The sequence below is a fragment of the Chaetomium fimeti genome, assembly GCF_033439085.1.
Source record: "Chaetomium fimeti strain CBS 168.71 chromosome Unknown B0H64scaffold_3, whole genome shotgun sequence".
Taxonomy (NCBI): Eukaryota; Fungi; Ascomycota; class Sordariomycetes; order Sordariales; family Chaetomiaceae; genus Chaetomium; species Chaetomium fimeti.
Window position 1 is genome coordinate 511219 of NW_026944331.1, and position 24612 is coordinate 535830.

At 58.1% G+C, this 24612-nt stretch overlaps 7 protein-coding genes across 7 annotated transcripts; 3 read left to right on the top strand and 4 right to left on the bottom strand.

Annotated features, from left to right (window-relative positions):
- Positions 1 to 888: 888 nt before the first annotated feature.
- B0H64DRAFT_356238 (uncharacterized protein) lies at positions 889 to 4096 on the top strand (the record flags this gene model as incomplete). The annotated part of the gene is made up of 2 exons (XM_062801589.1): positions 889 to 1301; positions 1351 to 4096. The coding sequence occupies exons 1-2, from the start codon at positions 1000 to 1002 to the stop codon at positions 4094 to 4096; spliced, it is 3048 nt and encodes a 1015-aa protein (XP_062660230.1). The 5' UTR covers positions 889 to 999.
- Positions 4097 to 4969: 873 nt separating this feature from the next.
- On the bottom strand, positions 4970 to 8051 carry B0H64DRAFT_356240 (uncharacterized protein; the record flags this gene model as incomplete). The annotated part of the gene is made up of 2 exons (XM_062801590.1): positions 4970 to 6523; positions 6636 to 8051. The coding sequence occupies 2 exons, from the start codon at positions 8049 to 8051 to the stop codon at positions 4970 to 4972; spliced, it is 2970 nt and encodes a 989-aa protein (XP_062660231.1).
- A 1807-nt stretch (positions 8052 to 9858) lies between these two features.
- Positions 9859 to 11004, top strand: B0H64DRAFT_107222 (glycoside hydrolase). Its single transcript, XM_062797745.1, has 3 exons — positions 9859 to 10287; positions 10389 to 10613; positions 10734 to 11004. Exons 1-3 carry the CDS (start codon positions 9963 to 9965, stop codon positions 10934 to 10936), a joined length of 753 nt encoding a protein of 250 aa, XP_062660232.1. The 5' UTR covers positions 9859 to 9962; the 3' UTR covers positions 10937 to 11004.
- A 471-nt stretch (positions 11005 to 11475) lies between these two features.
- Positions 11476 to 13140, bottom strand: B0H64DRAFT_423149 (uncharacterized protein; the record flags this gene model as incomplete). Its single annotated transcript, XM_062805598.1, has 5 exons — positions 11476 to 11790; positions 11837 to 12190; positions 12247 to 12539; positions 12579 to 12986; positions 13060 to 13140. 5 exons carry the CDS (start codon positions 13138 to 13140, stop codon positions 11673 to 11675), a joined length of 1254 nt encoding a protein of 417 aa, XP_062660233.1. The 3' UTR covers positions 11476 to 11672.
- A 1556-nt stretch (positions 13141 to 14696) lies between these two features.
- Positions 14697 to 16611, bottom strand: B0H64DRAFT_107233 (uncharacterized protein; the record flags this gene model as incomplete). The annotated part of the gene is made up of 2 exons (XM_062797747.1): positions 15340 to 16611; positions 14697 to 15276 (listed from the first exon to the last, which is right to left on the bottom strand). Exons 1-2 carry the CDS (start codon positions 16479 to 16481, stop codon positions 14697 to 14699), a joined length of 1722 nt encoding a protein of 573 aa, XP_062660234.1. The 5' UTR covers positions 16482 to 16611.
- Positions 16612 to 17314: 703 nt separating this feature from the next.
- Positions 17315 to 19368, top strand: B0H64DRAFT_390148 (S-adenosyl-L-methionine-dependent methyltransferase). The gene is made up of 11 exons (XM_062803384.1): positions 17315 to 17655; positions 17733 to 17774; positions 17831 to 18045; positions 18102 to 18206; positions 18266 to 18314; positions 18373 to 18392; positions 18442 to 18474; positions 18527 to 18555; positions 18613 to 18679; positions 18734 to 19118; positions 19174 to 19368. The coding sequence occupies exons 1-11, from the start codon at positions 17436 to 17438 to the stop codon at positions 19203 to 19205; spliced, it is 1197 nt and encodes a 398-aa protein (XP_062660235.1). The 5' UTR covers positions 17315 to 17435; the 3' UTR covers positions 19206 to 19368.
- Positions 19369 to 19436: 68 nt separating this feature from the next.
- B0H64DRAFT_107293 (uncharacterized protein) lies at positions 19437 to 23503 on the bottom strand. Its single transcript, XM_062797748.1, has one exon. It carries the CDS (start codon positions 23323 to 23325, stop codon positions 19660 to 19662), a length of 3666 nt encoding a protein of 1221 aa, XP_062660236.1. The 5' UTR covers positions 23326 to 23503; the 3' UTR covers positions 19437 to 19659.
- Between the last annotated feature and the right edge of the window lie 1109 nt (positions 23504 to 24612).

Below are 24612 nucleotides of genomic sequence, written 5' to 3' on the forward strand. Positions count from 1 at the left end.
ATTCTGTGTCAGGTACTTTGGGCCTTATTTCTTAAGATTGAGGTGGGGCCGAGTGAGGTACCTTCCATCGCTAAGTTGTCTGTTGGCTGCAAGGTGGAAAGCTGCGACTTCCCTTCGCAGAAACAACCGTTCTTGCCACGCCCTCCCGTCCGGTGCGGGCATCCGTCACATTTAGCTCGATTCACTGGCTTCTGGTTTTTGCGCGCTTGCCCTGCCTCTCCTCGCTGGACCCGGCTCGACCCTTTCCGCACACAACAACATCCGCAAAGTTTCCCATCCATGGTGCGTGATCCTCGCGCATGGCCGCCTTGCGCAATCTCGCAACCGCCACGACCCGGCTTTGTCGCCCGAAGCCCGTTTGCACACCTTAGATTGACTTCTACTCCACAGTCTCCGAGCATCCCCTGTCGCTTTGCGACCAGACGTTTGGGTGGAGAATAGAGTACGATGCCACCCCCCAAGCCCACCGTGGCCGCGAATCCCCGTCCCTCGGTCGCTTCCAACAGCCAGATCGCGTCCTCTAATGCCACCGCTAACGCCTTTCTCGGCGGCCGACAGCCATCATGGATGACTTCTGGTGCACCAACAAGGAAACCCAGTGCTCCCCGACCCGCCGTCCCTCGACCGCCTGCCGCGCAAGCTGTTCGGCAACAGCAGCAGGTGGAGCAGCAGCAGCAGCAGCAGCAGCAGCAGCAACAACAGGAACAACAGGAAGAGCAACAGCAACAGCAGCAACAGCAACAACAGGAGCACCACCAGCAGCAGCAGCAGCAACGGTAAGCTAGCCCGCTCCCATCTTCGTCGCAAGCCTGTGTTGCAGGTGCTACACTGTCTCACCGCCCTACACCTTGGGTAGAACAAGCCGACGCTAACATTTGTCTTTTACCTAGCCCAGCCGTTCTCCCGTCACCCGCCCCGACCGACGAGCCGAGCCCTGCCCTCTCGAACCTGCCCGATAGCCCCAAATCCTCCCCTGCCCCTCTCGCCGATGCGCACAGCATGGGGTCCATAACACCCTCGGCACCGGCAACACACCCAGTCACCAATGCCCGATTCGTCCATGTCCCTTCTCGTACCCCGGACGTACAGGAGATCCCGAGGCCAGGGAGTGTTGGCGCGACCCCTCAGGCCGAGAGCCACTCTCCTGCGCCTGGGCATATATTACAGCCTCCGAGTAACCGACTTGAAGCCGGACAGAACACACACGCCCCGAATGTCAGCCATGGAGGACCTCCTTCTTCATCGTCCACCTCCCATGAACATGGACCGCCTCCTCCCCCAGCGAAACGACGGCGCACAGAGTAAGTTCAACACAGCGGTAACAGCGATAATGTGCTAACTTGTTCGCAGAAACACGCCGTCCATTCCACCCGCGTACATGCCGTCCGTTCCACCCGCATGCATCCCTCCGCTCATTCCAACGCTAGAACAATATGTTCAGGCTTCAGGGGGGGAACAGGCCCTCGACGGCAGCGTTGAAAAACCGAGGATCATGCTGCTCAGGGAGGCATGCAAGACCGAAGATACCTTCTTCATCTTCTTGCACCAGCTGTTTTCCATGTGGTCTCTCAAGAGGCAGGATGTCCGTGCGTGTATACCGCTAAGTCAGTCGACCGTGAATGAAGCGTTTGCGATACTCGAAACTGTTCTTAAGAAAAATCAGCTCATATCGCCGCCACACCAGCAGTGGTTCTCCCGGTTTCCTGTTCCTCTGGGACAGTTCGATCGGTGGAATAACGGTGGCGTTATCATCCAGCAGATCGCCAGGTTCCTCAGCGCCCTGGTGAAGGATTACGGAAACCTCGCCATAGCGGCGATCCACCGAAAATACCCCTTTCTAGTGGACGAGCTCTTGAGCCGCTTGAGTTGTTACTCCCCAGTCCTGCAGTATATTCTCTTCACTGCCTGTCGAAGGCGGCTAGGTGTGCCAGATGGCCAATTTGGCGGCCCAATGGAGCAGGCGTTTCGGGAAGACCAGCACAGGCACCGCGCTCCCGGCCAGAACAACCAATTTTTAGTGCCCTTCACCCACGCGGGGGAGATCGAGCAGCGAAATTCCGGGCTCATCCATTTTTACAGGCAAACAGTCCAGGCGGCAACACGCCAGACCTCAGGCCAGTCTAACCTTCGCTCCCCGCCAATGCTGAACACATCCGCTCCCCTCCAACAACAAGCCAGCGCATCCATGCAAGGGCAGACACAACCGCCAAACCGCATGTCTCCGGTGCATAATGCACAACAGCACCAAGCTGCCCCCATTGCTTACTCCGTCCCGAATTACTTGCCTGCTTTATACCCGAGTATGGCCCTGCCGCCATCGCCTCAAGCACCCACGGCCGCAACAAACCCTTACACCACTCCCCAAACGCCAACCGTAACGGGTCCAACACAGATGGCATCGCTGGGTGCTAACACATCGACATCTCATCCGCAGATACGGAATGCTCCCCATTCGAACCCGCAACACCCAGCGGTTAGCAATGTTTGGGGCCAACAACCACAGCCGGTGCAATTCGTTTGGCAACAACAACAAGCGCTAAACCAAGGGCAACAACTGCGCGCGCAGCAAGTAAACCAGCAACTAAACCAGCAGCACTATGTGCAGAACTTGCAAATCAGCACGTCTAATCCCGCTCAGGTCAACCCCCAGCCCATGACGCAGTCGCCAGTTAGCAACGCGCCGTCTTACCGTACGACTCATCCCGCGCAAAGCCCCCGGTTGCAGCAGATACGGCCTAGCCCTTGGATGCTGCAACAGATACAAACCTCAATGTCTCCGACAGGTTTTGTCGCCGGTGTGGCGCACCCTGGGTCAACCCCGACTGCTCAGTCCCCAACGCACCAGATCCAGCGAGGTGCGCAGCAACGGCAGCGAACTGTGACGGCGAACGACCGCCTGCTGCCGCCCAAGGGCGCAATGATCGGGCGGACGGAGTGGCCGCACGAACCGGCGGATCGAAAATCGGTCATGATGTCGCTGCACCAAGCCCATGTCCGCAGTCCGAAGCGGGTCATCAAGGACGGCGAGACGGAACGATTCTACCAATCTGTGAAATCACTCTCGGTTGCGCCGACTCCCGTGGCTCCCAAGAAGACCATGTACGAGTTCCGGTTCGATGTGACGGAGGAGCAGTTTGCCCTCGTAGCGGCCAAGTCGAAGAACCCCACAGCCCTTCTGCCGGTAGTTGAGCACTTTAACGGCGCGCTCCGATGGCGAATCCGGTGCTGCGTAGTTCGAGGCCCGAACGGACCGCTTAGGGAAGAAGAGTGGGTAGGATTGGAGATGGACTGGCCAGCGTACATTCACATGACGCTCAACAACAAGGCGCTCGACATACGCAGGCAACGGCACAATGGGAAAGATCAACCTACGGAGATCACTGACTATATCGTCTGTGGTACCAACGTGCTCTTGGTTGCTATACACGGCCCGCAGGGTGAGCAGGTTAAAAACCGCCACCTAGCTGTGGAGATGCTCGAGACACTCAGCCATTCCAGCGCAGTCAGGGACGTCTGGGCGCGGGGCGTAACGCCCGAAGAACAGACGCTAAAGACTATCAAGCGGCGCTTGACCTCATCGCTTGACGACGAAGTCTCTTTCGAGGCGCCTGATCTGCCGATCGACCTTGCCGACCCCTTCAGCTCGACCATCTTCAAGATCCCCGCGCGTGGCGCCACGTGCACGCACATGGAGTGCTTCGACCTCGAGAACTGGTTGAACACGCGGCCGTCAAAAACACCAGTCAAGTGCCCTCATCGGCAGGTAGAGTGCGACTGCCGGGACCCCGGCGAGCCGTCAAACCCCGATAAGTGGCGCTGCCCGATCTGCTCCAAGGACGCACGGCCGTACAGTCTGCGGATCGACGGGTTCTTGCTCAACGTCAGGACGCAGCTGGAGGAAGAAGGCAGGCTGCACACCAAGTGCTTGCGTGTGAAGGCGGACGGGAGCTGGTCCGTTGTGCTCGAGGCGGACGATGACGGGGAGAGTGACGAGGAAGAGCGGCATGGGTCGCGGCCCGCGGCTACCGCCAAGGGCAAGGCGGTGCAGGTACCTACCGCGCCGAGGCGAGAGGTGGAGGTTATCGAGATTGACTAGATGGTCCATCTCGATGTGCTTTCCGCCCGGGCATTCGGTCTGCCCAGGTCACCATTATATCAACCTGTGGCTCTCTCTCGCCGCATACTACTACACGCGGCTTTACATTATACTTATCGCCAGACCGGAACAACGCCGGAAAAGCCAGCGTTGTTTTCGGGAAGATATCGTTCCACTCATAATAAAGAGAGGCGACTCGATTGGATCACGACATGCACAACATGACTCGTTACGGCACATGATGATCTCTTTGATTTTACGTTTTCTTTCTCGGATTTGCATCACATCACGGCTGGAGTTCGTTTCACTGGGCGGTACCGGGGCAACAACATGGGGTTTGGTGTTTGTTTTTGGGCTGCGGCGGTCAGCACCGGCAGGGGGATGGGGTTTTTTTTTCAGTTTCTATTTTTTAGCGAGTGTTGAGAAAACGGGGGTGTTGCTTAGCTAGCGAGCGAGGGTGCTAGTCTTGGGCAAGTTAAGGGACGGGGAACAGGTAGTTGGCCAGCCACATAGCTAGTCGACAAATCACGGAAAACTAATTCCCACACAACCAAACTGTTCTGACCGAGGGCATGACTGCAAGAGCCACGGCTCGTTGAACTAATAAACGAGCGTATGTCACATACCTGAAATTCGGTGAGACCTTAGCGCCGCGGTCACAGCAGCGAACGGAGATCAATAATAGATACATCATTTCTCACAAACTAGGTACGTAGCTACCAAGCAGAAAAAGGAAAACGCAATCTCCCTATCCGGACACGTCCCCCCCTCCCTTCCCCTTCACTCACTCACCTACCCACCCACCTACCCATCCTCCCCACACCCCCCCCCCCCGCACCACCACCACCACCACCGCCACCACTATCACAAACCTTAAACAACCCGAAAACTCTCCGGCGGCCCCAACTCACTCCCCCTCAACCCCCCGAGATCCACCACAACCTTGGTCAGCACCATCGTCGGATTCAACAACCTCACCGCCAGCTCATGCTCCCCCGCCTCCAACTGCCCTCCCCCTCCCCCCTGGCCCAAATCAGACTCCGTCACCCACGCATTCCGCGTCACCGCCGTCGACCACCCCGCCGGCTCGGCGCCCGCGTCTGCTGACAGGGGGGTAGGCTGTACTAGAACGGAGGGACGGGTGTCGAGGGCGAGGGTGTAGCGGTTCGGGGAGGCGACGTCGGCGTTCTCCGAGGCGGACAGGTAGAGCGTCACGCGGAGGCGGGTGCTGCGGGCGGGGATGTGGAAGCGGTAGATTAGGGACGGGGTTGTGGAGTCTGTGTTGGGGGAGTTGGAGGGTTGGGCCGGGGTGGTGACGGGCCAGAGCTTGATGCCGGCTTGGGTGCGGCCGTAGGAGGGGATGGTGGCGTAGGTGGTGGTGTTGGAGGTGCTGGGGGAGGGGTGGTGGATGCGGGTGAAGTGGTGGGCTTCGATGGAGACGACGCCGTTGGAGGCGATGTGGCCCGTGAAGGAGGCGGGTGGTGCGGGGGTGTTGTGCAGGGGGATGATGACGGCGGTGTTGGTGGAGCCCGAGGTGACGGTCAGTTCGACGGCCGACTGGCCTGCTGGTGCCGAGGCCCAGTCGATGTTGATGATGCTGCGGAGCTGGGAGGGGCCCGTGTCGGTGAGGGTGCCGGAGGCGTTGGTGATGTTGGCGAAAGTGGTGTTGGCCTTGATGGTGTACTGCAGCCGGCCCTTGGCGCGGAGAAAGACTTCGATCCAGCGCTTTTCGGCGGGCGGCATGAAGGGGGTCATGGGTGCCGTGGTGAGCTTGCCAGAGGTTGTGCTGCCGCTGCCCTGGATGCCGACGCCGAAGCCGGTCCCGCCGCCGGGGAGCGTGGGCAGCCGCGGCATCGAGTTGGATGCCGGTTCCTGCCAGTTGTTGTACCCGATGTGCGTCTGGTCCATCATGTGGTTCCACTTGCCGCCGAGGATGCTGTGGAACTGCTTCTGGAGGGCCTTGTCGTCCTCAAAGGCCGCCCGCGCCCGGTCCGCCAGCTCGTTGGTGGCCAGCCGCCTCTCGTTGGCGTAGCGCTGGCCGAGCGCCGCGTTGGTGTAGATTTCAAAGACGTTCTTGCCGGCCCGCACCGGGTGCAGCACCATCTCCCAGAAGGCCGTCTTGGTCGCGTCGTCGGGCAGGCTGTCGTGCGTCTCGGTGGCGACGGCGAGCAGGCCCAGCCACTCCTGCATGTTGGCCTCGGCCTCGTCGTACTCGGACGTGCTGAACCCGAACTGCGTGCTGAGGTCCTCGTACTTGCGCCGCGCGCACAGCATGCCGTACGTCGTCATGATCTGCGCCGTCGTCTCGGCCACCTCGGTGGTGAACTGCTGTGCGGCCCAGTCGACGAGGTAGGACCCGGTGCTGTCCGGGGTGCTGAACTTGGACATGTCATACGCCATGGCCATGAAGTGGTCCAGTGGCAGCTCCTGTGACCGGGTGTTAGTCGGGGATGTACCTAGCAGGAGGCTGATAGAATCGAGGAACACTATACACAACTACCACCAGAGTCGAGGAATGAAAAGACAAGGACCAACATACCAAAGCCTTGAGGTCGCCAACGTTGACGATCCAGGTGTTACGGATCTCCCTCTCGTACGCCAGGTGCATCTGCTCCCAAGTCTTCTGCAGCTGGATGGTGTTGATCCACTTGTAGTTGCGCGGCGAGCCGACATAGTCAAAGTGGTAGTACATGCCGGCGCCGCCCTTGCGGCTAGCCTCCTCGGCGGTCGGGATGCGCCGGATGTTGCCGCGGTTGTCGTCCGTCCACAGCAGCGTCACGTCCTCGCCCACGTCCATGCCCTTCTGCCAGTAGCCCGGCACCTCCTTGTACATGACCCACGCCTGCGGGATCTCGCCGAGCGGCTTCCCCACCGTGCTCGCCAGCGTCGTCTGCTGCCACTTGATGACCTCTTCGAGCGTCTGGGCGTTGAGCGTCGGCGAGGCGGCGTCGCCGGACCCGCGCATGCCCAGCGTGTAGATGGTCTCCCAGTTTTTGCTGCGGGCGGCGCCCTCGGTCATGAACTTTTGAATGTTGGCCTTGTTCCGCGTCCAGTCCCACGGCTGGCAGTAGCGGCTCTGCTCGGCGTCGGACCTCGCCATCGGCTCGTGGTGGCTGGTGCCGGCGAAGACGCCGTACTCGTGCGCCAGCGGCCCGTTCTGGGGGTCGTCCAAGTAGAACATCTTGCCCCACATGGCCGGCCAGAAGTAGTTGCCCTTGAGGCGGAGCAGCAGCTCGAGGACGTGGGCGTAGAAGGGCGAGGTGAAGGAGTTGCCGCCGTTGCCCCTGGGAAACCGCCCCGTAACCCAGTTGGAGAGCGCGGGGGCCTCGTCGTTGATGAAGAGGCCGCGGTACTTGACCGACGGGGAACCGTAGACTTTGGAGACGGTCGGCGCGAAGATGTACTGGCGCTTCTTGGGCGGGACGTCGGCCCAGTAGTGCCAAGGTGACACGCCGATCTGCTGCGACAGGTCGTAGGTGCCGAAGATAGTGCCGCGGACGTCGCTACCGGCGATGGCGAGCGCGACGGGCTTGCCCTCGGCGTCGGTCACGATCTGGGAGGCGTACGCTTCCCACTTGCCGCTGATGGCAGTAGCGTCGAGCTGTCCATCCTTTACTAGCTGGTCGATCAGCTCGGAGCTGCCGAGCGTGCCGATGATGATGGCGGGCGCATCGCCACTCTTAGGCACCGTGGTGGCAGTGGTGACGGTGGCGTTCTTGCCGAGGACGCGGCCAAAGTCCGCCGCGAGGTCTTTGACGGCGCGGGAGGCAGGGCCCAGCTCCTCGGCCGAGATGAGGATGGCCGGTGGTGCGGAGGGGCTGGCGAGTAACAAGCCACCCTGGCCGTTGGCTTCATCGGCGAAGGTAAGGGTGGTGCCGGCCTGAGCTAGCACTGCTACCGGGGCGCAGAAGCCGGCGAGGCACGCTATCGCGATTTGTCGGAGTCCTACTACCATTGTGAATCGGTCGGATCGGACTTGTCCTTGACTCGGACTTCTCTTCTTCTTAGGCCCCTAGAGGCGGATTCCAATCCCTATTTTATGCGTGACCTCGTGAACGCGTCCATCGAGCTTCGCGCCTCCGAGTGTCTCTCTAGTGGCTGTTCCCGCTCGCTCCCTAGCTACTCGGTCGTTAAAGTTGCTTCCGCTCGATACGCATCACTATCACCCGTTCACTCAGCTGTGATTGTATCGTGGAGGTTGGTTCTTGGGAGATCACGTTCCCTAGGCTTCCTCCACCTGTCTGGACAGGCAATTGGTGGATTCAAAACCAACTTTTTCCATGAATGAATGTGGATGGGGGTACCCAATACTCTCTACCTTGGCTGTAGCGGCATATTACCTTGGACTCAAAAGGGGGTGGGGGAGGAGTGCAACACTACCTAGTTACAGAGCAGAGCCAAAGCTGCGGTTGAGGCGCACCAACGAGCGAGGCTCCGATTTCCATACCGTATCGGGCTCAGGAGGTTCACAGCTTGGGGCTCTCCACCCTCATCCGAGATATTAGAGAGGTGGGAAGCGGAGGCGGTGGACAAGTGCAAGTCCAAGTACGTCAAGCACAATGATATAGGATCAGTCTACGGCATCTGCAAATTCCGCCAATAAACCGCAAAGACTGACTTGACTCGCTTTCCCGAGGCCGCTGTTGCCGCAAGAGGCAACCCGGCGATCAAATAGTGAGGAGGTCAAGTTGAAGAAAGAGCTAGCTACCGGTGATGGTATTATCATGATCATTTTCGCCCCCCCGGGTTTTGAGCGGTTCCTCTGCTCTCTTTCCTCTTCCTCGACTTCAGTGTTCATTATTACAGAAAGACCTACTAGTAGCTCGTCACGATGTCTTAACCTCAGACCGTTGCACATTAATTTACTCGGTACCTGGGTACCTATATTACCAACACGAACGTTGCCAACTTCCGCATCCTATACAACAACAATCTCGTGGGCAACCTATAAGTCCTGATTCAATTAGAGCAAAAGAGGACCAGAGCCACCATCTTTTGAATTACTGCTGCCTTTAAATTAGTGTCGAATCTTTTCCTCGAGTATTATTCCGAGAGCAGCAGACAGTTGAAGAGAAGAGAGGTCAGACTGTCAGAGGATGTATATAGGTATGTACCTCTGTTGCATTTTGGCCCGCTTTGTGGTATAACAGGCTCGGCCATTTATATTGCATCCGAACTCCAGAGGGGTGGTGCCAAATTGTAACCGTTGACTTTCTATGGTACCGAGACTCCCTCAACCAAGACGAGTAAGCGGACTCCCCTCCGCACTTGACTCACGACCTTCTAACGGTCATGATACTACTCTGATCCCGCCCCAGTTCAGCGTGACATTGCGGTTTCTTCCGGACTGCGTCGATCCAACTCCACGGCCGGGTAAAGAGTATTTTCATCAGGGATCAGGCTTCCACCTAGAAACTCCCCCCTCCAACACATCTCGGCTCATCTCTCCGTGCTTCCCCTTTGAGCCCAATCTTGGTTCAAGGCAAGATACGGAGCTCACCAAGAACCTCAGGTCTCGCAACAGTCCCTCGCCATGGTCTCATGGTTCGTGGGAAAATTGTTTCATGGAAGACATCGTTCTTGGCTCCGATAACGCTGTTCACGGCGAGGGATTGACGGGCAAGGAGAGGCTGCTAGCTGGAGGCATCAGTTCGTGACGGCATGATGTCAAACCCAGCGAGAGGGAAATCAGCTCGTAGAGATCGAATATAAATATCACCAGCATAGCCGTCTTCAAGAAGTGCAAGAACCTGGTTCTCTATCGGCCACCGAGAGGACCGTGGTCAAGAGTCTCTAGCTTCAGAGGTTTCCATCTGCCAGCATCTTTTTCAAAACCGATCCAAGTCCCTTGCCCTACATTATCGACATGAAGCTCTCCTCCTTCTCCGTTGCCGCCCTTGTGGCCCAGGGGGTTTCGGCGCACTACTGGTTCGACACCAACATCGTCAACGGCGCCGTCCAGCCCGACTACAAATACGTCCGGGAGTCCTCCAGGGGAAAGAAGTACAACCCCATCAAGTTCTCGTCCAACCCGGCCGCCGACCTCCGCGATAGCTCGACCATCGACGGGCCTGACTCCCGATGCAACCAAAACGCCTTCGCCAGCGCCGGCCGTACCGAGGTTCTGACCGTGAACGCTGGCGATGAGATCCGTGTCCGTCTGGCCGCCAACTCCAAATTCCAGCACCCTGGTGAGTAGCGGGTACCAAGCTACAACCCCATCCTCCAATCTTCCGGTTGTGTCGATGGTAATCATCGAGTACACCCACTCAACTAATCATGTCATTTACAGGCCCCAGCCTCGTCTACCTCTCCCGGGCCCCGAACGACAACGTCAAGGCATACGACGGATCCGGTGACTGGTTCAAGATCTTCCACGAGGGTATCTGCAACAAGAACGCCGACATCAGTACCATCAACAGCAACGCCTGGTGCAGCAACGGCAAGAACCAGCTGGCAGCCAAGATCCCCAAGAACACCCCCAACGGCGAGTACCTCGCCCGCTTCGAGCACATCGGTAAGCCCACCTCCCCTCCCTTTCCCCCTTTCCCCCTTTCCACTCCCCCCAAACACACACCCGCCCCCCATCTCCCAACCCCATCTCCCAACCCCCAATTAACCCCCTCCCGCACAACAGGCGTGCACCGCTCGCACGTAAACCAGCCCGAGCACTACGTGTCCTGCCTCCAGATCAAGGTGGTCAACGGGGGCAGCGGCAAGCCGAGCCCGACGGTCAAGTTCCCCGGCGCCTACAAGGCCCGCGACGGCTACGCCAACTACAACATCTACAACGGCTACAGGGACTTCCCCATGCCCGGCCCGGCCGTGTGGTCCGGTTAACGGTTTGATGGTTGGTTGGTTGGTTGGTTGGTGTTTTCCTCCCTGGCAATTGGAGTGGGTGGGTGCGCTGTTGTGGGTGAAGGGCTCTGAGGTCGCTGCAGACTTGGATGAGCGGTGCCGTGGCCTTGTTCTTCTTCAGTTATTCTTCTTCACAGCCACGTTGTTAGGGGGGCCAACGGCCACGGGTATGGACTTGGGTGAGCCGGCAGATTTGCTGTTTGCTGGTTTAAATCGGTGGGAATCAGCCCTCATGAATATATGCATACGAACGTACATACATATATCAATCAGCTGAAGCCGACGGACACAAACACATAAGAACGTAATGCAGATGTGGAACAAATCAACCCTAACTTTAGCCCGAAGAAGTTGTGGTTCCTGGAAAACTCATTGGCCTTCTTCAGTCACTCACATCACACTCGCAATGTCACAGACTCCTTGTAGGACCATTGGCCAAATTAGCAGAGCTCCCGGTCTAAAAGGGGTTAAGCACCTATGCAATGAAGTTTGTCTCCGGTGCTTGCCTGCCACCCATCCATCTCCACCAGGCATCACACCTTCGCAAAATGCTACCCGGCCTCCATGCGATCTAGCTAGCCGCCGTTCTAACTCACCACACACCGCTCTTCGGCAACCACACGCCGGGTCTCGGCCACGCGCCGCTCACTATCGGCCACGCGCCGCTCACTATCAGCCACGCGCCGCTCACTGTCGGCCACACGTCGCTCTTCGTCAACTACACGTCGCTCTCCGTCAACTGCACGTCGCTCTTCATCAACCACACGCCGATCTGCATCAACCACACGCCGCTCTGCATCAACCATACGCCTTTCCGCCTCGACAGTCTCACGCGCCTTCAACTCCGCAGCCATGCGCCGCTCGAATTCAGCGGATATGCACCGCTCCATGTCGAGACGGCCCTCGTTGCGCGCTTCAGCCACACGCTGCTCGGTCTCGAGACGCACTTCTGTTGTACGGCGCTCTGCTTCAACCATACGCTGCTCCGCGCTAGCTATACGCTGCTCCGCGTTAGCTATACGCTGCTCTGCTTCAGCTATACGCTGCCCTGGTTCAGCTGTTTGCCGGTCTGCTTCAGCCGTATGTCGGTCTGCTTCAGCGATACACCGCTCTGCTTCCATGGATAGGGTTTCCTCATCGCTGGACTCCCTAATACACTCTGTCGGCTTGCATAAGTGGCGAGCCCTGCGAAAGATAGCCCTCAGCCCGTCGTATGTCAGAGTGATCGCGGGGTTCCTAGTGTAAAGGGTCAGATTTGTTACATCGTCTCGGACAGCAGAAGGACGACAAACTTGGTAATCCCAGTCAATTCAGCAGTAGAGGACCGACAACAGGCGAGTGGTAGACTAGCGGGGTCGACAAAGTCGGAAAGATACAGATCGACCTGGCCGATAGGTTGTTTGTCGAGATCATCGTCATAACAGACCTCGTGATGCTGGGCCCAGCCGTCGGTTGTGAGCAAGCTCACCCACGCCTTCTTCATACCGGAGTATTGAAGGTCAAGGATAAGAACGGCTCGGATTTTACCGCCCGACAAATCGATATATTGGTGTGCCTTCCTCCACATGTGTTGGCGGGGCTCGCTCTACGAGACCTCGCAAACCACAGATGGTAGGATACCGACCTGACCGAATGCAAGATCGGCCTGCTTGAAGAGCTTGTTCTCGAATTCGATGGGGATCGGATCATATTCCCCAATGGAGCGTGTCAGCTGGCGGATTAATGGACCATCCGTAACGGCAATCAGTGTTGCAAGGTCGGCGATGATGTGGTCGCGGAGCCTCATTCGAACGTGATGATGAATTGGGGATTCATCCATGATGTCGAGATATACTATCTGGGATTCGTAATCGTACTCAAACCGTTGAACCTTCGGTTCGGCGAGGTCAAACAGCCTGGCATTCAACTGTTGATAAAGATGGTGCACATCGCTCGCCAGCCAGTGGAAGCCGATAATCGATCCGGTATTGCTTTGGCGAGAATTGACGACGTAGTCTAGGACATCCTCGATCGTGCGAACGCATGGCCAAACCTACGGCGTGTTAGCAATTGCCATTCGTATAAACGGAACCGAAAAAGAAAAAAGAATAAGGCAAAATAATTACCAGCCCCAGATGACAATTGCTCTCAGAAGCAGCAGGCGCTGTCAGCCCTTCTGCCAAGTTGGAGCTTATGTGCGAAGCCATCGCTGATTACCGAGTTGCAATCACAATGAGAAATTGGAGGAAATGGGAAAGAAATGCGTGCACAGTAACTGATTACCCCCCTACCCGGGCCAAGCATTTTGAGAAAAGAAGGAGCTCACGGGCCCGGGCGCCTTCTTTGAAGATTGTTCTTGCTGACCGATAGCTGCAATGGCCAGTGCGGTTTTGGCTCAACTGCCGAGCAACAAAAGTCAAACACGCTTCTGTTCACTTACTCCCGAAGATACGGAACAGATTAAGCTATGACACGGCTAACTGTCTTCAAACTTCAGACAGAAACAGACTCGGGTGAACGGGCGGTACATTAAAGCAGGATCACCGGGGGAGGATTGGTCGTTTGAAGGCTTCGGGGGGAACGGCCACATCCCGATTGTACTTTGTCCATCATTTCAGGGGTTTCGGAACTGATCATGCTCCGTGCTTGGGTATCATATATCATATATCCCGGGTGGTTTGTGAGATGAACTTGCGTCTGAGAGCCAAGCATCGGTCTCGTATCCAAGGTGCTCTGCCAACTCCTCCAAGAGACCGTCCGGCAGCTCTGGAAGCTCCCAACGCAAGTAGGACGACGCTAGATTCGCCGTCAGGGCTGGACTCTACCATATCTTATGGCCGTTTCGAAGTTCGGGGGTGAGGCGGCGTTGGTAGAGGCGGGTAAGATACTGCTCCTTTTGCAGGAAGAGAGAATCAACCCGGCTCGACCGGTATTCTTGTAATTGTCTCTTCTGGAAGATGGTGGTTGGATGACCGCCTGTGTGGTATGTTGCTGACTTGTATGTGGTAGATAGCTAAGTAGTTTTAGGAGGCCTCTTATGAATGTTCAAGGAACCCTTTGAATTTCAGCATGGATCGATTTGCGAGCTAATGCTAAGCTTTGCGCGGAACTATACGTGTTAAGTCTGAAGTCAAGATAAGGTGTTGACTAATGCTCGCTAAACCTTGACTTCACTCCACTTTTCCTCGAGCTTCCTGTGGCCAAAAAGAGTTGAACTCCCAAGGGTAAAGAAGAAAGCAAGTAAAAGAAATAGAGGGAAAAGATTAAGTGTAAGAAATTGATTACAATAAACCGAGTTATAACAGAAAGTAAATGGAGAAAGCAGTTTCTTTGGGTTTCCTAAAGCCAGGTTTAGTCCACATCTCCACTCGGAACCCAGCAGCCTTTTTTTGTCCATAAGGCATACGGGCACGCATTGATGAGACCCAGGACTTGGCGCGGATACACGATGGTGAGAGCAAGTTGCTCCGAATACCTAACAACCTACCAACCCCAAAGACGATGCTAATTATATCCGATAATATCGCTAAGAAGACAATAAACTCTTCCACGCCGTGGTATATCATACCCAACAAAACAACCCCCCACCCCCCCCTTAAGTAGGATCAAGCTAGGTACCCAGGTTGAACCAAGCACAGCCAGCACGACTTCCTCGATTTCGGCTCTCAACTCCTCACCCGTACTTGCAAGATGTGTATGCACGGTTTGATGTCCCCAACCCAGCCCCCCCCTCTCGCTCCCATCCCAACCAAAAAAAAAAACCCTAATTCTTCCCACCCCCCACCGCCCCCAGACTACTCGGCCCATTCTCATCCGTCACCCCACTATACGCGGGGCGCGCCGCGCCGGGGAACACGGGCCCCGTCATCTCCTCGGCCATGGCCTCCTCGTATGTCGGCGGCGCGTCGTCGTACGGCGGGCTGGCCTGCCCCGGCCCCAGCTGTGGCGGGTAGAGCGCGTCGGCGGGCTGCGTCGGGGCGGTCTGTGCCGGGCGCGGGGGCAGGTGTGGTGCGCTCGCCTGCGTGGAGGTGGATGTGGAGGGGCCTGCTGCTGCTGCTGCTGCTGCTGTTGGCCCCTGGGAGGGTCGTTGGGGTTTGGGTGGTGGTTGTTGTTGTTGTTGTTGAGTTGGTTTGGGTCGCGGGTTGCGGGCTGCTTGGACGAGCTCGGCGGGCGGGGCCAGGCCGGAGTAGACTTGGATTGTGCTGAATTGGAGGTTGAGGTGCAGTTCTTGCGGGCGTCCGGCGGCGTCGGCGAATTTCCCGCGGCCGAGGAACATGCTGGGGGAGTTAACGGCGGGTTTGCCCCAGGCTAAGCCGAGCTTGATCTCGAGCTGGTAGTCGCGTCTAGTGGGGGTGAGTGGGTGAGTGGATGAGTCTCATGCAGACCGAAGAAGTTAAGGAACATACCTGAGATTGCATGTGAGGAAACTCGGCATGACAGTGTTGGGTAAGGGGGCGTCATTCCAGAGTATGTCTGGCACGACGAATTCCGTTCCCACGGGGTCTTCGGGTTTGGACACGAGGGTGGAGAGGCCGTGGCGCGACAGGATGACCCAGCGGTTCATCTCGGTGTTGACTAAATCCTGACAACGCACTGTGGTCTTGCCGATGAGCTCAATTTGAATTGCTATTAGGTACACGTCGGTTTGTGCGGGCACCAGCTTTTTTGCTATCAAGCGGAAGGGTATCGATTTATTGCAGGTGAGGATGGCAGGGTGTGGGAGGCGGGCAGACATCTCGATGGACGGAGCGGTGGCACCGGGAGTGGGTGATGGCGGGCCGCTTGACCGGCCGTTAGCAGACGCTGAGAGTCCCCCGTGCCTTCCGAAGAAAGAAGAGCGCTTCTTTTGGTACGGCGCCGGACTTGGGCTCCTCGGTTGAAAGGTGAAGGGCCGCCTGGCGTATGCCTCTTGGTTCGACTTGGCCGGCCTCGGTGGTTCGATGGGCAAGAACTTGAGCCCCATCTGGTGGCGCCAATTTTCCTTGAATATCCCGGGTCTTTGTATTGTTACTTTGACGTAGTACCGGATCTCGGCCTCTCCTGGGAAGCCCGTGAAGCTCGGGGGCAGCGTCTTGGTGACGTGTGAGTACATCAGCTGCTTGGTCCCGTCCATTACCCGGAAGCCAACCCCAAACATGCCACCGGTGTTGACAACACCGCCAATCCGGGCCATGGCTTCCGCATTACCGCAGGCATTGTTGAAGGGGAATTTGAACTGAAAAGGGAAACGGTGCTGTCCGGGGTTGAGAAGATAAGGTGAGGCGGCCGGCGGTGCATTCTCATCGGGGAAGACTTGGCCGACTTTGTACAGGATCTTGTGGTTTTCGTGCAGGGTGTCCCCGCTGCTAGATAGCCGGTCTCTCCCGGCGATGCCCATACCCAGGTTGTCGCTGGGCACTTCCAGAGCTGTCCTGGACTCGCCTTCGAGCTTGACGATAATGGCGCCGACGTGCTCATTACGGCTGAGGGAGAGCACAACATCGCCCTTGATGAAGTCCAGGTTGGTATAGAATTCGGGCGGGTTGTCCAGAATGACGCGTATTGACATGGTGCCGGTGTTTGTTTAGTTGGGATGGGAATATCGGTACCTAGGTATGTACCTAATCAGTACCTAGCCGAAACCTCGAGCCTAAACTCCAAGGTTGTTGCCGACTCGTTGGGAATCTTGAATTCGACTCGGGCACGAAGTGATAATTATGGAAAATACACAACCAACCATCAATCGGGTGCAACCCCACACCAGCTGAAAAAGTTTATCAAATCCAAGGCCTATAAAGCGATGGCGCCAGTGATGCAGTGATGTGATGCGATGGGGCTCAAGATCAACCAACAAATTGACCGGGGTTCGAGGAAAGGGCTAGTCGTTGGATCTGATGAAGTCTGCCTTTGGGGGACAAGCTCCGCCGCTACGCCGCAATTGCTCACGCGGCTGGTTACGTCAGTTCTCGCATGCTTTTGGGGGATGCAAACGGTGGGTCTTTGAAATACACGACAGATCTGTACCAAGTACAGATTACAGGGGCATACACAGCCCGGGCAACGTCAGCGCTGGCCATGGATCGTTTCAGGTCGGAAACAACGACCTCGTATGTCGACGCAAGCGTAATAAGTGTCGGGTCCTGTTAACTATGGCTCCCGGCATTTGCGGCAGCGTACTGGCGTGGCCGTTCAGTGCGAACTGGGCTGTTCGAGGCTGTGTAATTGTGCTTCACGAGCCGAGTGTTACAGTTACGGGCAAGCACAGGGTTGATGACAGGCGGGCCCACCCGCGGTTTTGGGCTGCAAGAAGATCGGCTGCCTCTTCCCGGCTCGGGTGCTTGGCAAGCGGTGTGGCTTCACTCGCCGGTCCTGGCTGCCCTATCTTATCGCTTTTGGCGGGGTCTTTTTTTCTGCCAGGCCAAAAAATATTGGCGGTGATGCGGTGAGCGAACATTTCATTGGTGTTTAGCAACGAAAACACCATTACCCCGAAACCCGGTCCTCAGCTTCAGAGTGTGATATCATGCCCAAGGCGGCCAAGCAGAAGCGGGGAGGGGCCAGTAATGGCCCCTACGACCGCAAAGCGTCCAAGGGCAGTTCCTCCAACACCAACATCTTCCGCTTCGACAAGGACTTTGGCCAGCATATCTTAAAGAACCCCGGCATCAGCGATGCCATTGTCGACAAGGCCTACCTCAAGCCCACCGATGTCGTTGTCGAGGTTGGTCCGGGTACCGGGAATAGTAAGCACCGCTATCGGCATCGGTTTCACCCTCCCCCAAACCTGGAACCCTTCGGGAACTGACATGGTTGTCAACAGTCACGGTCCGGGCCCTCGATAAGGCAAAGAAGGTCATCGCGAGTACGGAACATCCACCCCAGATCATTCCAGCCCCCAACAATAGCTGACCCACGCAGTCGAACTCGATCCGAGAATGGGTGCCGAAGTCACAAAGCGCGTACAAGGCACGCCCCTGGCCAAGAAGCTTGAGGTCATCCTTGGGGACGTCATCAAAATGCCCGAAATGCCCCCATGCGACGCCCTCATTTCCAACACACCATACCAGATCAGCAGTCCGCTCATCTTCAAGATGCTAGCTATGCCGAACCCGCCTAGGGTGGCAGTGCTCATGGTGGGTGTTCCAGGATTGACATGGAGGTTATGGACTGACGGTGGACTGTCTGGTAGTTTCAAAGAGAGTTTGCGAAAAGATTGGTTGCGAAGCCGGGGGATGCCCTATACTCGAGGCTGAGCGTCAATGTGAACTTCTGGGCCTCGTGTAAACACATCATGGTAAGCTGGATTATGGAGCGCAAGAGGAGAGGAAAGGCGGAAAGGCTGACCCCCCCTAGAAAGTCGGAAAGCAGAACTTTAAGCCTCCACCCAAGGTCGAAAGCGATGGTAAGTTGCCTAAGTTACCCAGCATGTGTTTTGGAGCCAAATTACTAACCCCTTTTAGTTGTCAGGATAGAGCCATTAGTAGGACACCGCCCCTTTGCTACCAGGGGAATTACTGACCACGTAACAGCTGGGGTCAGCGCGGCCAAACATTGCCTTTGACGTATGCCATCCACAACCCAAGCTCTATCCCCAAGTCGCTAACCCCTCCCCAGGAGTTCGACGGTCTACTCCGGATTGCTTTGTGCGTATCCGGCATTCCCCGCCTCACCAGCGTTCTACACTAACAGATGAATTCCAGCAACCGCAAAAACAAGACACTACGCGCCGCCTTCAGTGTAAAAGAAGTGCTCGCAATGTGTGAACGCGTCAGTCCCCACCCTTCCTTCCACCCCCACAAACCCACCACTCACCCCTAGCAGAACTACAAAGTCTACTGTTCCCTAAACAACATCCCCATCGACGAGTCTATCGCCACCGCCGACCTCGCAGCAGTCACCGCCACCGACGATAACATGGACGTCGACATGGACGACAACGACAACCAAGACGGCGACGAGGAAGAGGGCACAGGGGGCATGGATCAAAACGAAGACGAGGACGAGGATGAGGACATGCCCGCCTTCTTCAAGGAGCTCCACGATGCCGACGCGGCCAAGGAGGCTGCCAAGACACCCAGCAGGAACCCCAAGTCCAAGGTCGCGCTGGTGGTAAAGGCCAAGGTAAATAAGGTGCTTACCAGCACCGCCTTGGGGGAGAAGCGGGCTCGGCAGTGCGATCAGAATGACTTTTTGAAGATGTTGCTTGGTAAGTTTGTCGTTGATCGGGAGAAAAGTGAATCGGTGCTAACGCAGCTCGGTAGCTTTCCACGAAGAAGGGATTCATTTCTCGTGAGGTGGTAGGTATATCATGGGTCATGTTGGAGTTGCTGGCGTTCGGAGCTGGAAAATGTTATGGGTTGATATGTAGACATGGATTCGATACTATGGTGAGGAGCACGAAGACATATATACCCCCATCAGGGGTGTTCAAGCACGACGAGACAAACGAAGCCGGCTGTTCAAAACTGAGATGGGAATTCTATCATCGTACCCATACAAGCGTAAGCAGAGAGTGAGTAGGTAGGTATCTCCAGACCCCATGCAGCCCGACGCCAACCAGCCAACCAACCAGCCAACCAAGCCATGAAACAATCGCCCAAAGCATCGCTCGCTTGTCCCGCCAACCCGTTAAAAGATATCCAAAAAGACCAAAACGTATATGCCTGCCTGCGTATATGCCTCCCAACATCCATCCATCCATCCCTAGGTAAACAAAAGAAAACACCAAGCCATAAAAATATAGATAATCACCCCCACTGCGTATCCAACAACCCCTCCCCCGCCGGCACCCCCGCCGTTCCATCCTCATGAATCCGAAACCCCATCACCGACCCCTGCCCAACACCCCCCACACCACCAACCCCAACAACACCACTAACAACCCCCTTCTGCCCCATCACCACATCCCCCTCGCCCGCCACCGCCTGCACAGGCGCAACGAGCTGCCACGCGCTCGGCTTGCTGGAGTACTCGCTCGGCGCCTGGCTGCTGGCCTCGCCATCGTCCCCGTCACCGTTATCATCTGCGTTGTTGTGGTCATGGTTTGCGGCGGCGGCAAGCACGTCCATGTCCAGGAGCAGGTGGTGGTCGTGGTCGTCGCCGTCTTGGTGGATTGCGATGTTGAGGGCTGCGTCTTGGGCGGCTTGGGATTGGGAGAGGAGGGAGTGTTGGGATAGGGAATGGGAGTGGTGGGATTGGTGGGATTGGTAGGAGTGGGAGAGGGAGGTGGAGGCGGATTGGGATTGGGATTGGGAGGTGGTGGGGTCGACGTTCTCGCCGTCCGACATGTTGCTGTCGCCGTCGGGGTCGGCGCCGCCGTTGGCGATGGCGTCTTCGATGCCGGCCCAGGGTATGTCCTCCGGGCGGAGCGGTTGTTGTTGTTGTTGTTTGTTGTTGTTGGGGTGGTGGTTGGGGTGGTTATCGGTGGTGTTGCCCGCGTCCGTGTCGACGCCGTCCAGCTCGTCCTCGTCCTCGTCTTGGTACACGTCGATGTCGAGGTCGGCTTCGTCGCCGTCCGTGCCGAACCCGAAGGACCCCGTTCCGATCTGTCGGCGCGCACTGCTACCGCCGTGGTGCGGGCTCTGGTAATACCCCCGCTGGTTGGGATGGTGGTGGTGGTGATGGTGATGGCCGCCGTGGTCGGTCATCTCGCTGTCGCCTGCCTCCTCGTCATCGTCACCGGTCCCCGTCTCGCTCCCGGTCGTGAAATCATCCATCTCCTCGTCCCCGTACTCCGCATCCCCAAGCTCGTCGTCATACCCACCCATGCGCAAGCCATGGTTCCCACCAACGGCAGGCGGAACCGGCCCGCGGCTGCCCGCGCGCTGGTAGCCAAACTCGGGGATGGCCTCGCTGTGCGGCGTGGCGTAGTAGAAGGGCGTGGTCATGCGCCGTTCCCTGTTCTCGCGCTCGCGCTCCTCCTGGTACCCGTAGATGCCACCGGGCGCGAGCGACGGCGAGCGGCTCATGCTGGTCCGGCTCCAGCGCGGGGTGTTGCGAGGTACTAGGCTCGGAGAGCGGGTGAAGCGGCGTTTGGGAACGGCGCCGGCGCCGGGCGCGGATGGGATGGCGATGCTATGGGGATGGTTGTTGAGAGCGTGGCTGCTGCTGCCTACCCGGGGACTGGGGCGAGGGCTGGCGCGGGGTACGAAGGGGGACGAGCGGCGCTCGTAGGGTGTTGCGGCGGCGTGGGACGGCCGGCGGCGGGATTGGGCGGGGGAGAGAATGGCAGGATGGGCGGGTGGGATGGACCCCGTGCGAATGTGTGGCGGCAAGGAGCCCTTGCGCTCACGCTGAATGAGGGGCGATGGTGCGCGGGAGCGGCTGGGGCCGATGGAAAGGATGGGAGACTGCACGCCAGTGTAGAACTGGCCGGAGGGTTCGGTCGACGAGCGGCGCGAGGCACGCTGGTGGATGGACTGGCGGAGGCTGACGGCCGAAGCGGTCACACTCGGCGACTCATCGAGGCGGTCATTCCAGTTCCAGCACTCCTCGAGCGCGTCGGCCTCGGGCACGTCTGCTTCGCTCTGGGAGTCGGGGTAGACCCTGCTCAGCTGGCGCAGCTTTTGCCAAGTCCAGCCTGCTTCTAGGGCATGGTGCCCGAGCGGGTGATCTTGGAGATAGGCCTCGGGTTGGGTGATGTAGAGGCGCTGGACGCCGGTAGCCTTCATAACGACGCTGGAGACGAGGAACGTAAAGTCCCAGAGCGCGGGCGTCGCCATCTCGGCCGGCGAGAGAAACCGCAGCCGCGAGTCCTTGTGGAGCTTGCGCAGCGGCACCCAAGACTGCCGCAGACCGAGGTACTCAGCCAGGGGATAGTCGGGCGCGAACCCTGACCGCGCGTCCGAGTTGGACGAGATGCGCAGCACGTCCTGGAACGCATCGTGAATCGCGAGCTGGACACTCCGGGCGTCCGCGCCCCGGACATGGACCGTCTTGATCAAGCCGCGGCTCTTCAACCTCTGGTCAACAACGCGCCCCGCAGCGAATGCCCTCGGCAGCAGCCAATTCGACTCCGGCCCCTGTCCCGCCCACTCCTGGAACTTGGGCGACTGCGGGTCCGGCGTTGCTCTGCTGATCGTGTTGGGCATCTGTGTCCAGTCCTCAAAATTGGAACCAATGGACCGGCGCTGATTGGCAAACTCCTTCGAGCTGAGCCACACACCCTTGAGCGGGAACGGCAGGAACACGACCTCGAGCGCCCAGGGTTTCGCGTATGACGGCATCGCGGCTGCCTGGAGCTGGCTGACCTGCGCTTGGAGCTGCTGCAGCTGGCTGTACACCTCGGCGCGGTTCGTAGCAAGCACGGTGGCGTCGGTCGAGACGGAAACGACACTGGCTGTGGCGTCGTCGGCGCCGCCGTCCTGCTTGGTCGTCCGCCTGCTGCTCACGACGCTGCCGTTATCGTTGAGGATCTTCTCCACCTCGTCGACCCGCGACTCGAGTTCAGTAACGCGGAGGTCGACATTCTCGTGCCTATCGTGGCAGTCCTCGTGGCCGGCAACGGAAAAGGAGTTCGTTTCGAGCCGGTCGAGCCGCTGTTCGTGCGTGTCGACCTTGTCTGAAAGCTTTTGGTAAGCACCATCCTGGCCTGACACCGAACGGTCTTGTGATGGTAGCGCCTTGGGAGTGGAAGCAGAATCCGTTGGGTCATGTCCCGTGTCCTGTGCCGGCTCAACATCGTCGTCCTGGTTAATATGTTCCTGCTGGCGCGAGTCTGGCCTTGGGGCAGGGACACCACTTAGTGTATGTAGCCCACGCCCGGCAAACGGCCGGAGATACCTCGCTTGGCTCGAGGCAACAGTGGATGGCGGAGGCGGCGGCGACATCAAGCATTGGGTGGGAAACGGTGGCAGTCCATTGGCAAGCCCAGCTTGAGACCGGGCCAGGTCTCCCCAGTTGTTAAACGTATCCGGCATTGGGCTGTCCTGTCCCGGATGGGGATCCGTAGCTGGGGCGGGGTTGACGGCCTCTACCCGCGGGGCAGACATGGACGCCTGAAAGTCCAGCAGGGTAAAATCCAGCGACGACCGGCTTCCGGGCACATGGAACGAGGGAAGCTGGACCGGGCTCAACGGCGCCCGGTTGGTCACGGGCTTCTGGTTTTCCTGTCCTGGGGCATTGACCGTGGCCGATGGCTGCGTCTGTCCGGGTTGGGCATCCTCGTGGAAGCACGCATGGTGCGAGCACATGCAGAGCTCAGCGAGCGCACCGTTCTCCTGGAAGACACCACCGCTGAGGGACGCGCGGCTCCAGAACCGGCGGCAGCCGCAGCGCGGGAGCGTCGGATCCGTGTAGTTGCAGGGCCCACCGGGAAGTGCGGGCCCTGGCGCCCGCAGCGCGTGGGCGTCATTGTAGATGTCGAAAGCGTATGCGCTGCCCGGTGTGGGTATGTCAAAGGGTTTGGCAGCCATTGGGGCCTCGGGGAACCATCTCTCGGAGCTGATGTATAGGAGGGGAGACCTGAGAGAAGATGCGATCGGACGGAACCGAAGTGGGAGTCGGGTTGGCGGGGGTAGCTAGTTCGGCAGCGACGGCAGCGAGGGACGGAATCGCAGAATCGGGGAGGCAGGGAGGGTCCCGGTGCGATCCAACACCAAGCTAGCTGGTTCGCGACGAAAGCACGGCGGCTTTAGTACATGGTGCTGCTTCATGGGATCAGTTAGCTTCAAGATACGTTGGTTGTCGCAACCCAGCCGAAGCCCGGGAAGCGGGAGAGAACGGCGCGGAGCAATGCGGGAAGCTTCCCATGCACACCCACACCGACGAAAGAGGTGGGATACCAGGAAATCTAGGCAGAAAAGGCGCGGGAACGAACTCTTTATATATCTCGGGTAAAACAAGGCGTCTGGTTGGGGTGATTTGACTCGAAAGGCGTATAGGCGCATCAGATGGAAGCTGATCGCAAGTCGCAAAAATAAAGTGAGGCGCAAGGCAGCATTGGCGTTCGGAAGGTGTCGCAACTTTCACAAGCACCCAGGTCGGTCGGGAGAATCAGGTTCGGTGCGGAGCGCGCAGGGAAATGCAAGGCGGGGTGGCAGGGTGGGTGTGTGCGGGCACCGGCCACTTTGGCTGGTTTTGGCTCGTTTTGGCTGAAGCACCTCGAGGGCGCCCAGTGGCAACCCCCAGCGCCCAGCTCAAGCCCACCAGCCAGAAGGAGGAATTGCGGAGCTCGCATCCCTGTCAAACTGCGGAGTTGCATCGCGGCATCAGGCGAACGGGTGACTCGACCATGCGTCGGAAGGGACAGGGATGTTATGTCCGAAAAGATAAGATACCACTCAAGCGAGGGAAGGAAAGGTCACTTCGTGCCATCCTCAGGCCCGATTGCAGCTCCGTCTGGCTGTCTTTTGTTGTGCCTGGGAGCTGCTCAATCGCGCAGCCAGAGGACGCCATTGGACGCCCGTTCTCCGCAACGCGTCAGGGCAGAGGTGGTCCGCGCGGGCCGCAAGGGAATTGGTTGCAGGGCCCCTGTCTGTTTCGATTCGCTGTCACCCTGGACTCGTCTGATTGGCACGAGGCCACTTTAGATCCCTGCACATTCGTCGCGTCGCTACGCGTTAAGTGGGGAGGTACCGTGGTGAGCGGCTTCACCGTTCTTTCCACGCAAGCGATGCTGCTGCTTTCCACCTTTCCACCTTTCTGAGAGCCGCCCTCGACGGTGACTTGCAGTCTCCAGGGTTACTCAAACATGGGGTGGC